The 14,985-nt window shown below is 46.5% G+C and overlaps 1 protein-coding gene across 3 annotated transcripts in view; it reads right to left on the bottom strand.

Moving 5' to 3' along the window:
* Cnbd2 (cyclic nucleotide binding domain containing 2) overlaps positions 1-14,985 on the bottom strand; it is a 96,098-nt gene that overhangs the window by 17,527 nt on the left and 63,586 nt on the right. For all 3 annotated transcript variants that reach the window (XM_037205358.1, XM_037205359.1, XM_028855557.2), the window contains 3 exons: positions 13,742-13,880; positions 5,769-5,883; positions 123-300 (listed from right to left, as the gene is read on the bottom strand). In XM_037205358.1, coding sequence (XP_037061253.1) covers positions 123-300; positions 5,769-5,883; positions 13,742-13,880 — 432 coding nt within the window. The remainder of the gene's footprint in view (positions 1-122; positions 301-5,768; positions 5,884-13,741; positions 13,881-14,985) is intronic.

The following is a 14,985-nucleotide window of genomic DNA, read 5'->3' as shown; positions in this document are numbered from 1 at the left end:
GCCTCATCCACATACCCATCCGTCTAGGATTGACCTGTCTGCCACCTCTGCCCCCCACCAGCATCTCTGAAGTCCCTAACACCCACAACCAGACCGCCCTATCAGCTCAGAGTTCCACTTACTTGACCTTCGGGCCCAGCAGCTTTGGGAGACTATTTTCTCTTGTGTTGATCTTCCCGTGAACACCTTTTCCCTTTTGCTCTCTGGCTTCCTGGAGACGCAGAAGTTTCAAGTAGCTGAAGTCTTGTAGAGGATATGATTTGATCTGGAATTCCTTAAATCTCTCCAGAGGAGACATCACTATTAAGAGAAGGCACAGGAAAACACAACGATCGGCCTTGTGCAGTACAAGGATGATGGAAGAACACCATAGGAACCCGCCCAAGCTGTCTGGTGGCCCGAGGAGAGAAAGGAGGAGGTGTGGAGGTGCATGCTTTAATTCCAGCACTTGGGAGGCAGAGATAGTGGATCTCTGTGAGTTCGAGGCCAGCCTGGTCTACATAGCAACTTCTAGGCCTGTCAAGACAACAGAGCCAGTGAAGAAGAAGAGGAGAAGGAGGGAGCAGGAGGAAGAGGAAGCAGCTTCCATAAACTGCCCTCAGTGGCAGCCGCATTAGATCTTTCCACATTACATCTAGATAAGCAATTGGCCTAGGACAGAAGAGGTAAACAGCCGACCTTCCATTTAAGTTGACTGCTGAAAGACCGATGCTTAAGTTGAACTCAGTTCTATTTGATCCAAAGCTGCTCTCTTTCTACAAACAGATCACATCTGGGGCTGGCGATGTAGCTCAGTCAGTAGAGCGCTGGCCTCGCGCGCGCACGGCTCTGAGTTTGATCCCAGCACCCGTGTAAATAGTTGGGCATGGTGGCTTGTACTCGTTATCCCAGTGCTGAGGAGGGAGAGACAGGAAGATCTCCAGGGCTTGTGGGCTAGACAGCCCAGCCTACGTGGCAAGCCCTAAGTCCTAGTAAGAGACTACCTCAGAAGACAAGGTGAGCCGGGCGTGATGGCTCCCATCTTAAATCTACCTACACTTGGGAGGTACAGCCGGGTGTGTGTGTGTGTGTGTGTGTGTGTGTGTGTCTCGATTTCAAGTTCTGCCAAGCCACATTTCTATATCCAGCAAAACTGCCTTAATTAAGGAGAAAGAAATGCTTTCCATGATGAAAACAAACAAAGGAATTCACGAGCACGAACCGACTCTTGAAAGCCTCCTTTGGCCAGAAGAGAAAGGTAAACACGGGGCTGGAGAGGTGGCTCAGCCCTGAAGAGCGGTTGGTGCTCTTGCGGAGGTCCTGGGTTAGACCCCCAGTGCCCGCCCACATGCTGACTCACAACCGTCCGGAGCTCTAGTGCCAGGGGATCCCACAGGCACACACACAGAACACATACATGCATGTAAAGTAAATAACTGTTTTTTTCAAGACACGGTTTCTCTGTATAGCCTGGCTGTCCTGGAACTTGCTCTGTAGACCAGGCTGGCCTTGAACTCACAGAGATCCACCTGTCTCTGCTTCCTGAGTGCTGGGCTTAAAGGTGTGCGCCGCCGCCGCCGCCGCCGCCGCCGCCGCCGCCGCCGCCACCACCACCACCACCCAGCAAATAAATATTTTTTTAGAAAAGTAAACACATCCAGGGGCCACAGGAAAGAATAAGCCATGCTAGAACAGTAAGCATAAGAGGAATAGGAAAACACCAAACACTACAAAACCAACAGAAAGAAATACAGGAGTTAACAGACAACTTTCAATAATAGCTCTGAAGCTTAATGACATCAATTCTCCCGTCAAAAGACTAAGTTAGTATAGTGGCTTTCAAAAATAAACTGCATTGCCTGACAGTGGTGGCGCACACCTTTAATCTTAGCCAGCATTTGGGAAGCGGAGGCAGGCGGATCTCTGTGAGTTCGAGGCTAGCCTGGTCTACAGAGATAGCTTCAGGACAGCTAGTGCTACGCAGACAGAGAAACTTTGTCTCAAAAAAACAAAGCAAAACATAAATAAATAAATAAACAAACAAACAAATAAATAAATAGACAGCATCTATTAGTGGCCTCCAAGAAATGCGCCTCACCATCAAGGACAGAGGCAACCATAGCACGAAGGGATGGAAAAGGGTATTCCAAACAAATGGAACTAGGGACAGTTAGTCTGGCAGTTGTTGGCAAACAAGAGACCCTCACTCAAACAAGGAGGAAGGCAAGGGCCAGCACCTGAGGTTGTCCTGTGACTCCCATAGGTGTCCGCCCACATTCACGTACACAAACGTGCACACACATATGTGGAAGCATGACTAATCTCAGCACTAGAGGTGTGGTAACAGGAGCGCCCCTGGGCTCTGGTAGCCAGTTAGTCTAAACCAAACGCATGCCCTACCCACCTACAATAAATAAAAATGTTTAAAAAGTGTTAAACACATTTTAGTGACCGTGGCTATAGATCAGTGGTACAGTGTTTCCCTGGCATGCATAAGACCCTCGGTTTGATCCCCAGTACCACAAAAAAGAAGAAGAAGAAGAAGAAGAAGAAGAAGAAGAAGAAGAAGAAGAAGAAGAAGAAGAAGAAGAAGAAGAAGAAGAAGAAGAAGAAGCCATTTTAAATACAAAGACAACAAAAAAGCAAGCCCAAAAGGATAGAAAGAGAAATATCAAACTAATAGTAAGCAAAGGAAGCTAAATTAAATCAAAAGGAGTGGCTAAAAGAGTATCAGAAAAAGCAGATTGTAGAGTAAAGAATGCTGCCAGAGACAGCAAGTAGTTCATTTCAGGTCAAGAATGCGGCTCGTGGTAGAGCAGCTGCCGGGCCTTGCGGTCTGGGGTCCAATCTCTAACACCTTAAAAAGAAGTCTTCTTGTCTTGAAGAGTTCAATCCTGTGGGTGCATGGGTCAAGGTCAGCCTAGGATACAGCGGGGCGGGGTGAGGAGGAGGAGGGAGATAGGAAGAGAGAAAACAGCAGTTGGAGATTCCCTCAGCTCTGTATTAACAGCTGATAGAGCAGATCGGAAAAGTCAGGAAGGACACAGACCACTCGCCTACCCTCAGCAGCCCGGCTGACTCACATTCAAAGCACGCTGCAGCCAATGCCAGCATATTCTTTTCATATGCAAATGGAGCATTTACCAAGATAGATTGCTTTCTGGGCCATAAAACAACTTCCAACACATTTGAGAGGATTCAAACTGTACCGAATATTTTATCATAGAAATAATAAACAGAAAGATAGCTGGATGGTCCCCAAATCTTTGGAAACTAAATAACACCCTGATTAATATTCAGTGGGTCAAAGAAGAAATCAAAAGAGAAATTTAGAAGTATTTTGAACTGGACCACAATAGAAACACAGCATATCCAAATGTGTGCAATACAGCCTTATATTTAGGGGCCTGGCACTGGGGGGTGCTGATGTGAGAGCTGACATCCCTTTCAGCCTGCCTGTCATCTTGTAGTAATGGTGACAAGTGTCTACCATAAATCCATGCATCCAGGGAGTGGTCTATGAGTTTTGTATATTCATTTGTTTAGTATCCAAGTGACTTTATGATACAGAGAACATAATTTACACTTTAAAGGACCCAAGGACACTGATGAAGAAGGAGACAGACATCTGCCCAGTGTCACACAGGACCCTCTAAGTCTAAGCCTAGGCTCTTTTTTCCCCCCTCCCTAAACAGGGTTTCTCTGTGTAGCCCTGGCTGTCTTGGAACTCAATCTATAGACCAGGCTGGCCTCGAACTCACAGAGATACACCTGCCTCTGCCTCCCAAGTGCTGGGATTAAAGGCGTGCGCCACCACCGCCCAAAGGAACCTAGGCTCTCAACAGTGATACTGTCCAGAAAGGTGAGGGAGAAACCAGGTCTAATGACTTAAGTACTAACCAATGCCAGCTACTGTGTGGGATAAACCTGGCTCTGTCACCCCACCCCCAACACACACACACACACACACACACACACACACACACACACACACACACACCTTTCTTCCCTGCCCAGCCACCCATGTTGGCTTCAGTTCTAATATCAGAACAACTGGCCACATCCACAAAGTGATCTTGGAGAGGCTGGATTATAATCTCAAGGGATGGTTGGGAGGAAGTCAGAGATGGTACTTGGTAAGTGTGCAACCCTAAGCCATAGAGGATGTCTGTTGAGAGCGGGGACTCTTTACCCAAATGTATAACACACACACACACACACACACACACACACACAAACACACACAGAGGTATGCACATGCTCTCATGTGCACACAGATATACAACCTCCTGTTAACAGAAACATCACCTAAAGTTGGGAAGCTATCACCTTAGGCGGGTTCTAGAAGCTTTTCTCTCATACTATTTGTTTCAACACTAGGAAATGGAGACTGGCCATGGCTGGAGCCTTTGACAAATATGAAAGCTCTTGCTTTTCTTTCAATGAGCTGGGTCTGTACTCTGCAGCCCTCTCTTGCTTAGTATCTGTATGACCCTTAAACAAGAATCTCACCTCTCTGAACCTCAGTTTCTGTATCTATAAAATGGAGACACAATTGTATCTTACTGAAAATCTGCAGTGATGGCCAGTCTTGGTTGTCAACTTGACTACATCTGGAATTAACTAAAGCCCAAAAGTGGAGGGCACACCTCTGAGGGATTTTTACTTAATTTGAAGTGGAAAGAGCAGAAATCTCGATCTTTGAGGCAGAATGACACACTAATCTGGGTTTTTGAGCTAGGAAACACCTCTAATCTGGTCACGCCTTCTGCTGGAAGAAGGAAGCTTTTGCTCTTTGCCTGCTAACCCTCGCCTTGCTAGCAAGTCCATTCCTTCACTGGCATTGGAGCCTACTTCTTCAGGATTCCAGCATCTGCTGAAGAGCAGCTGAGGCGTCCAGCCTGTGGACAGTTCACACACAACTACTGGACGCTTGACCCACCCTTTCTTCGGCAGCCATCATTGCCTGTAAACCACTCTAATAAAGCCCTTTTCTATATATAGAAAGATTCATTCTATAACTTCTGTTGCTCTAGAGAACCCTGACTAATACACCTGTTATATGAATTACACTTATGGCTAACCAGCCAAACTACCTCGAATATGCAGAATTCAATGAATGATAGCAGCTATCCATGCCACATATATCAACTTAGATTAGTCCTGGAGAATACACAGCAATCACACACAGCTCAGGACATACCCCAAACCATCCACTGTGGCTAAAAATGTGAGTGTCTATTGACTCTGTGAGTCACTCTGAATAAACGTAAGATGCCTGGGATGGCCACAGGCCCTGGGATCTTAGAGTTTAAATTCTAGGGAGACAGCCATTTAAAAACTATTTCAGATTCGCTATATGATTTCAGTGGGACAGACACGACAGAGGAGAAATACCACAGATGCAAATGAGGTATAATGAGGGCTGAGGTGGAAGACGCTGCTTCAGCAAGAGAAGTCTGGGAAAATTCTTTGAATAAGGATGCTTCATCTAAGATGTGAAAGGCAGAAGCGAGCTGGGGAAAGAGATGGGTGGGGGTGTAGTCATGAGTAGGTGCTTACATGGAAGAATCCAGAGAGAGGGAGGGAGCCGTCGGCAGGCAGGGCCAAAGATCAGGATCTTAGAGTTGGTAGAATAGGAGGGTCAAAGCAAACCTCCCGTTTGCCCCTTCGAGCTCCGATGTCCACAATTCTGTGGACTGGGGACTGGAACCAGGACGGGGCCCAGGGGACATATCTTTCCCCTGCCAGCTGTGCCTTCAACTGCCGGCTGTGGCCATGTGACTTACCGTTGCGATGAACTCCCAGAGGTTTGTGGTCCAGCAGTTCCAGCTGCTGCCAGACCCACTTGTAATAGGAACTGGAGGACCCCAGGTCTAACATCCGCAGGATCTCACAGCTGCCCTGGACACATGGAGGGACACAAGCCAAGGGTTAAACCCGGATGCTCCAGGCAGGCCAGGCTTTGAAAGGAAGCTCTATATCTACCTGACCTAACCCCATTTTGTTTTATTTGCTTAATGCGTATCATTCCATGTATTTCCTTCATAGAAATGTTACCTTCTCATAGAAAATTCAAACACCCAAAGAAGCATAAAAACTGTACACAACACTGACACAGACCAGATAGATAGATAGATAGATAGATAGATAGATATTTTAGTTTTTCAAGATAGGATTTCTCTGTGTAGCCCTGGCCATCCTGGAACTCACTCTGTAGACCAGGCTGGGCTCAAACTCAGACATCTACCTGTCTCTGTCTCCTGAGTGCTGGGATTAAAGGCGTGTGCCACCACTGCCCGGTGACTTTTATAATTACTCTGCAGTTAATTTCTGATCTTAGAAATCCTCGCCTGAGGAGCTAGAGAGATGGCTCAGTAGTTGAGAAAACTGGCTGCTCTTCCAGGTAAGCCAGGCTCAGTCTCCAGCACCCACACAGCAGTTCACAGCCAGCTGTAACTCCAGTTCCAAAGGATCTGACGCCCTCTTCTGGTCTCTGCAGACACCAGGCACACACATGGTGCACTTATATACATGCAAGCAAATCACCTGTACACATTAAAAAAACAACAAAACAAAACAAAAACAAAAACCCTGTTTTTAAAAAAAAGCAAAAAAAAAAAAATTACCTAGGCTCCCAAGGATGACGTTTACCCCTCAGGTAACTCTAGCAGGTGCAAATGTATATTAAAGCAAAGACAAAAGAAGAGGAGGAGGAGGTGTAGTGGTACACCCTTAATCCAGGCACTTAGGAGGCAGAAGCAGGCGGATCTCTGTGAGTTCTAGGCCAACCTCATCTACATAGCAAATTCCAGGCCACCCAGGGCTACATAGTGAGAGTTTGTCTCAAAAGACGAACAAACAAAAAGAAACCTCAGTTACACATCAGGCCAAACATATCATTCTATACTATTGCTTAGAACACATTATATGCTAATTATTTATCTGTATGTGTGTACATATTTGTGTGTGTGTGTGTGTGTGTGTGTGTGTGTGTGTGTGTGTGTGTGTATCATTCTCTACCTTATTTTTTTTGAGACAGTTTCTCACTGAGCTTGGAGCTCTCAGATTCATGAGTCTCCCAGACCAGGGAATCCAAAAGCATGCTCTTGTCTCTCCCCAACATACAGTTGAGTAAACAATATCAGATGTATGTAGTAAAGTTATTCCATTTATATGAGGTTCAGAAACTGGTAAAAGGACTCCGTGGTGGGGATAGAGAAGCGGCTCAGGGCTAGAGAGGCAGCTCAGAGGTTAAGAACGCCACTTTTCCAGAAGACCTGGGGTCGATTTCTGGCACCTATATGGCAGCTAACAACCATCTATCTATAAAACTCCAGTTCCAGGGATCCAACACCCTCTTCTGACCTCCACAGGCACTGTACACATGTGGCGCACAGACATACATGCAGACAAAACACCCATACACATAAATAAATCTCAAAAGTAACCTGTGATGATATTGTAACAGGAGTGTCTTTGGGGGAATTGTGTCTGAAAGGGCACAAGGCTGTCTTCCGGAGGCTGGAAATGTTCAGTAGGTCAATTTGGTAGATAGTTGCCAGGTTTCAAATTCATCAAGAGAAATAGTTCAGATCGGCAATTCCACTGCGTGAGTTACACTTCCAGAAGACATTTATGTTTATGTGGTTTGATGGGTGTGGACCTGCTTGTCTGTATTTGCCTATGCAGGTACCCTAGGAGACCAGATGTTGTCATCTGATCCCTGGGAACTGGAGTTGTAGGCAGCTGTGAGCTGCCTGATGTGGGCGCTGGGAGCTGAACCCAGACCCTCGGGCAAGAGCAGCCAGTGCTCTTAACCACAGAGCCAGCTCTCCAGGCCCCAGAAAACATTTTCTAAAAGATTCAGATTTGGCTGTTTCTAATTTGTCAGCATTATCTATAACGTTTATTTTGTTCAACACAGCCAAGCCCCCAGTTTAAAACACAAAATCCTCCATCTTTCCAAAGTCCCCTATTCTGGGAATGGAAACGACTCAGTTCCAGGTAACACACAGTAAGTAGAAAACTCAGGATAAGATTAGGAGAGTCGTTATCATCCCTCCTCTCCTACGCTAAACCTACAGACTTAGGCTTACTGCTAGATGACCTAAGGGAAAAAATGACAGTGTAAGCCATTGCAGTGACTGTCTGTTCCCTGCACAGCAAGCAACTCTAACATGCATCTTTAACTCTTTTTGTTTGGTTTTGTTCGTTTGTTTTTTGAGACAGGGTTCCTCTGTGTAGCCCTGGCTGTCCTGGAACTCGCTCTGTAGACCAGGCTGGCCTTGAACTCACAGAGATCCATACCTCCACATCTGCCTAGTGCTGGGATTAAATGCGTGCACCACCACCACCTCCCAACATATCTTTTAATTCTTACAGAGGTCACTGAGGCAGCTCCTGGGCAGGTAGTGGATAGGACTTTTTCGTCTTTAAATTGGACACAGCCTCCTTATTTGCTTGGATCAGTTTCCTTAGAAAGGGGTCTTGTGATGATCTGAGTAAAAACTTGAATTCCCAGCATTCCCTTCTCCTGCTCTTCAGTCCTGGGAGTTTGCATCAAGAGATGAGCCTCCAGGCCAAGAGTGGCAGCACATGCTGTAATCTCAGCACAACAAAGGCTGAGGCAGGAGGATTTCAAGTTTGAGGTCAGCACGGGATACACAGCGAGACCCTGCTTCAAGAAGAAACAAGAACAAAGCAGTCGTAGGAAGTGTGAGGTCTCAGGCTTGAAAAAACTGCTAAGTTCCTTGTACTTCCTATCTTTATAAAAATCTTTTGCCTCTTAATAGAACTCTAAGAGACACAGACAGGTTGAGCTTAAAGGCTACTATTGGAAGGAACAGACATCTAATAACTCCTTGCTGTATGCCAGGCACTGTCCTCGGGGTTTCATTCAACATTCATTCAACAAATGCTTCTCACCCAAGAACTGCAGATTCAAGAGAAATGATGATTCCTTTTTGGAAAAGTCGCTCATAAGTCTTTTATTGCATCCGATACTTTCAGAGAACCCAACCATGTGTCCCAAGTGGCCCAGAATGGATTGATTATGGGCATTAATTGTGTTTGAGATACCAGTGGGAATCCTATTCCCCAACCTCCCTTAGAAGAAATCAGCCATTGGCGGCTGGCTTCATCCTCAAGTGCCAGGAAGCACAGGAGTCGGGCTGCTGAGGAAGTCCGAATAGGCAAAGAGCCAGCTACATAGTGAAGAACACTGAGCAAACAGAACGGTCCCTTCAGAAAAGCAGGGGCGCCTCAGTTCCAGCTAGAAGACACACAGGGTCTGGTGTGCGGTTGCCTGTTCTAAATTCTCAGAGCCACAGATGAGAATTGTTACATAAACCTTCACATGAAAGGCCAGACTTCAGTAAAACACCGTAAGGAACAAAGTGAACTCCACTGCTGGCTCGGGGTGGGGGGTGGGGGCCTGCCTGCAGCCACACTGTGGCCTTTGTATTACGTCCCCTGGAGGGTCACCTGTGGCACGTACTTCCGTGCAGGTTTTGTGGTGAACCAATCTTTAGGGAGAGACAGGAGTTTTCCCTTTTAAAAAAGTACTCTAGTGTGCTTCAAAATTCTCGCTTTGTCAACTACCAGCCTTCCTTCTTGGACTTTTGGATTTAATAGCTGGGGTGGGAGACTTGAGAATTTTCATATATATATACATTATATACATATAAATAATTATGGTGCATCTTGACAATAAAATATTATTCAACACTAAAAAGAAATCAATTCAAGAGACAAAAATTTCTTAAATATACACTTCTAAGTAAAAGTCAAATCCGAAAGGCAATGCACTCCAGGATCCCGACCTATGGCATTCTAGAAAAGACAAAGCTGTAGAGACAAAACACAGACCTCATTTCTGGCTGGGGGGGGGGGAGAGGAGGCATAGGTGGGACAGGAAGGTTCTAGGCTAGTACAGTTATAATTGGATACAGGTCACCAAATAGTTGATAAGACCCATAGACTGTCCAACACAAGGAGGCTGTCCTGAAACTCTATAGCCCTAGCTGGCCTCAGTTTTGAAGCAATTCTCCTGCCTCAGTACCCCAAGTGCTTGGGTTGCAAGAATCCAGGCACACACCACCGCACCTGGATGACACTGCTTTGTTCTTTTCTGGACTTTTTTTTTTTTTTTTTTTGAAGCACTGTCTTATATAGCTCATGCTGACCTCAAACTCCCCAGGTATTTAAAGATGACCCTGAACTCCTGGTCTCCCTCCAGTGGTGGGATTACATCAAGCTGCCACTGTGGCTGGCAGAATTTGTGTTTCTCATGAGCTCCCGAATGTGGGTGTTGACCGGGCCACACCACCTTTAGAAGCCATGGATTGGTGGATGAACATAAACCAAGGAAGCATGTGCTTAAAAAGTTATTTTTAAAAAATTTATCTTACTATTTTTAATGCACACACAGGCACATATGTGGAGGTAGGTGTGTGTGTGTTTGTTTGTGTGTGCTTGTGTGTGTGTGTGTGTGTGTGTGTGTGTGTGTGTGTATGTGTGAATGCAGCTGCCAACTGAGGCTAGAAGAGTGTATCAGATCCCCTGGAGCTGGAGTTACAGGTGGCTGTGAGCCACCTTACGTGGGCACTGGAACCCCTCACAGGTCCTTTGCAAAAGCAGTACATGCTCTTAACTACTTAAGCCTCTCTCTAGTCTACATTTTTTAAAAAAAGATTCTAATTATTAAACTAGTTCTTATCGCAAGGCTTTACGAAGTCAATGGTCCCATTTTACAGATGAAAACAACAAAAGACATCCCAGCTGGCAATGGTGGTGTTGATGCCCGGTCCTCTAATCTCAGTGCTCCAGAGCATAAGGCAGAGGACGAGAAGTTTAATCCAGTCCCTTTTGAATGTGTAGAGACTGGAACTAGTCACTTCAATTTCAGCTCCTTGGAGCAAAGGTCCTGGGGCTCTTTGGGTCCCATTGATCCATGCACTTAATGAGGCTGGTTCTGGGAGGTGCCGGTTATCCACTTGATTACTCCTGCACTGGCTGGGGAGTGGCTTCCTCTTTGGCCTGAGGGTCAGGTATTTGCAGTTCAGGATCTGTTTCTGTAGGTTCCCACGCTCCTCCATCCCTCCACTTATTTGCTACCTACTTAACAGCCTGTGATAAATCCCTTTTTGCTCCAAGTTGGTCAGACTGAATTCTTCCCTCTGGGCCTGGCCCCTGAAGAACAACACTCCCCCTAGTGGCACTGCTAAGCTTAACAACAGGGAAAATACACATTTACATTTACATGTTCATGTACATAAATGCTACCTTCGGGTCAGCACTGGAGAGTTAGAGACAGGAGGATGAAGAGTTCAAGGCCACCTTGGGCTACAGAGGGAGACCCTGTCTCCAAAATAAAACAATGGCGGATATATGAAAATGTACAACTAATAAAAGCTATCCTTTAAAAAGGGGTGGGGATGTATCTCAGTGATGAATCCCTTGCCTACTCTTGTGAAGGGCCCCAGGTTCAGTCCTCAGCACAGCAAAAGCAGGGTGTGTCAAGACCACTTTGCAGAATCAAATATGCACACTGTTGAAATTGCACATAGCCCACCAATTCTCAGCCATTTTGGTGGTGCCGTCGGAACTCCGCACTGATCCATCCTCACCAGACCAGCCAGGATTTGACAAGGGAAGCCAGAGGCAGCATCTCCCTAGTGAGTATAATCAAAGGCTCATCCGCCATCTGTCTCTGACCTCTCTCAGCCTCACATGAACGACGTGCGGTAAACTGAGACTTCTTGCAGCTCTCACACCGGCTTGGCCAGGGTTGTGAATTCCTCAGTGACTCAGATAATAGAGGGCCACACGCCACAGCACGACTGTGGAGGTCAAAGAACAACGTTCAGGACCCGGTTCTTTCCTTCCACTGTGTGAATTCCAAGGACTGAACTCAGCTCATCAGGCTTAGCAGCAAGCTCCTCTTAAGATTAAAGGTGTGCGCCGCCACGGCCAGGCCCATCTTAATTTTCTGTTCCCCACCGAGGTGACCTTTTACTGTATAATCACCAGTGTCATTACTGTTCCAAAGTCCGTGCAAGATAGGTCACAGTGCAGAACCTCCCACAGATAAGCCCTGTCCTTGGTCCCCCGTTCTGCAGCGACACTATGCACTTGGGTTTCCTCCTGGGGGAGGACAAATGCATTTGTTTCATACTGTGGGACCGCGGCACACTGACGCTCTCGGTTAGTATCTTCAGCGGTGAATCAAGGCTTGGACAGGAAGAGGCTTTGTGCTGCAATTCCACAAAATGAACCAGACCAGTTTCCAGCTCTGCTTTTGACTGGAGAGTTCTGGAGCAGCTTGCAGGAGCTGCATGAGTCCCAAAGAGCTGCAGCTGTTGCCCTCTGTCTCCTATGCAAGTTCTCTAAGACGTCTACAGATGCAGTTATTGTTAACAAAACAAGTAAGCAAAAAATAAGTATTGTGTTACCAAGTCATAAAGTACCTGAAAATGCAACCCTCAGCTCGGGCCAGCCCATACAGGCCAGCTCCAGGGCATGTCAATCTTGTGCATTCCTTTGATCTATGGGTTCCATACTTGAGGTTCATCTTCCTCTCACCTCCTTCAGGAGGCTTCCTTAAAGCCTCCAGCCTTGCAGCTTCCCCTTCCCTAGTCCTTGGAGATCACTCACATATACCTATCACTTGGCACTTGGCGTTGACAACTTTGACTATGCGCCAGATCCAGTGGAGGAGACAGAGAAAACATCTTCTCCAACACTGTATCCATTCACATCCTGGACCAACACAACCTTGACAAAAATGCACCAAATCTCTTTGGTGACTTACAGTATAAGGAACCAGCACGTCAACTCCAATCCCAGTTCTGGAAGGGCTTTGGAGTCAGACCCAAAGTGAAACTTGCCCCCACCCCACCCCCACCCCCCAACTCTGTGACCTTGAACAGACATTTATTTCATAGTCTTGTGCCTCAGTTTACTTTTCTGTTAAATGAGAATGGGGGCCCTACTCATCTTTGGGAGGTTACTGTGAGATCAAAAAGACACAACGTGTGAAAAAAACAAGAATTTAGCTATGGTCACCCATAGTCTACCAGACTAAGAATATCAAGTGGAAGGTTTCAGAAACACACAAACTGTAGGTCTGAAGTTGTGCACCCTTCTGAGTAGTCAGCCTACTGTGGGCCTGGGACACGAACCACGACCAACGTATCCATGCTGTATGTGCTACCTACTTGTGAGGTATTTTATAGCTCTCTGTTATCAGCTCAGCTGTTGTAGTACCATGGCGCTATGGTCAAGTAACTTTATTTTACTTAACAGTGGCCCAAAACACAAAAATGGTGATTTTGTGATACAAATATTCCAAAGAAAGGCTATAAATTGTTTCTTTATATTTCCTCTTACATCATCACAAAAAGGGTGAGGACATAGTATTTCGGTATATAACAGTTCTATTTTATGATAACTTAATCTCTTACTGGGCCTAACTTATAAATCTGAATATAGAAATGTATGTAGAGAAAGATGTAGTCCATAGAGAGTTAGGTCCTACACATAGTTTCCAACATTTGATATGCATTCCCATCCCCACTCCAACAATAGTGTTGCACTGTGTACCCCAAAGCTCCCATCAGCCCTCTGAGGCAAGCATGCCCTGCTTTGTAGACCTTAAGTTGGTGTGTGGAAGGTCAGAAAAGTACATGGGTGGCATCTGTCTGCCTGGCTTTAAGCTGGACCTGCTCTTCCCAGCGTCGCTCCCTGCTCAGACTCTCACCTTGCAGATAAATGTGACAAATGACGACTCCACAAAGTCTTTTGCCACCAGCTGTCCATGTGAGAACTTCTCCAGCCTCCCCAAAGCTACTATCTGCTCGAGTTTCTCATCAGACCAAGACTGGAACAGATCCAACTTCCTGGGGGAAGAGGGAAGCCTATTAGAATTTATCACCCAGTATTAGAAGGTTCCAGAAAAGGGCCTTGTTCTTTGACTCTTGAGAAAATGCCTGGGGTGGGAGAGTTCACCCCAGCACCTGCAGTCACCTCCCCCCAGTCTGTGGTCAGCATCCTGCGTTTCCTCAAGCCTTCCTCTTCAGCTGAGTGGCCCCCTCCCTGCCGCTGCTCCGCCATCCGGGAATCTTCTTTCTGACTCCAGTTCTGCTACACCCTACGACTCTGGCTCACAAGCTCTTCCCATAGAAAAGAAGATGAGCTCAGGTGGTTGCTTGCTTCAGCACACTGGCTACTTGGTTCCCAGCCAAAGGGTCCTGCCCTAACTTTTGGTCCTAGAGCTTTCACAAATCTCTAGCTGCCTCTGACCAGTAAGCTTTGAGCATTTAGCTCAGAGCCTGGGGAGAGGCGAGATGTCTGGAGTCTTGGAATTGTTTAAAGGCTCACTACAAAGCAGCCTCCTCTTCCCTGACCTCACACACCATGACTCACAAGCTGCCTCTCTCTGTTTGGTGGCTTCACGGGGCTGCTAACAATGATGTGTTTCTCTCAGTTCTAACATGGACTCAGGGTGACTGAGCTAGTTAACTCAAGTTGACTCACGCATCAAACACACTGAGTTCACTTCTGAGCATCACATGGGAACAGGATCCACACCCTGACCTCAGAAGGGTATCTAGAAAGGAGGAGGAGGAGCATGCCCAGAAGAGCATAGCACCTACTGTGTGCCATGCACTGGGCCCTCCCCCCATCACTTCATCCCTTCTCATCATCCCCATTTTGTGAAGCAAGAGACTAAAACCCAAGATTTGGAGCCGGGCGGTGGTGGTGCATGCCTTTGATCCCAGCACTCAGGAGGCAGAGGCAGGTGGATCTCTGTGAGTTTGAGGCCAGCCTGGTCTACAGAGTGAGATCCAGGGAAGGCGCAAAGCTACACAGAGAAACCCTGTCTCGAAAAACCAAAAAACAAAAAAAACAAAATAAAAAAAAACCCCAAGATTTGAAGCTCTACCTCGAGTTACCTTAGAACCCGAGGGTGTGAATTTGAGCTGGGCCCATGTCCTGGGCCCA

This window comes from Peromyscus leucopus, chromosome 4 (genome assembly GCF_004664715.2).
Source record: "Peromyscus leucopus breed LL Stock chromosome 4, UCI_PerLeu_2.1, whole genome shotgun sequence".
NCBI lineage: Eukaryota > Metazoa > Chordata > Mammalia > Rodentia > Cricetidae > Peromyscus > Peromyscus leucopus.
The sequence above is the reverse complement of the archived record's forward strand: the minus strand, read 5'-3'. Positions and strand labels throughout refer to the sequence as shown.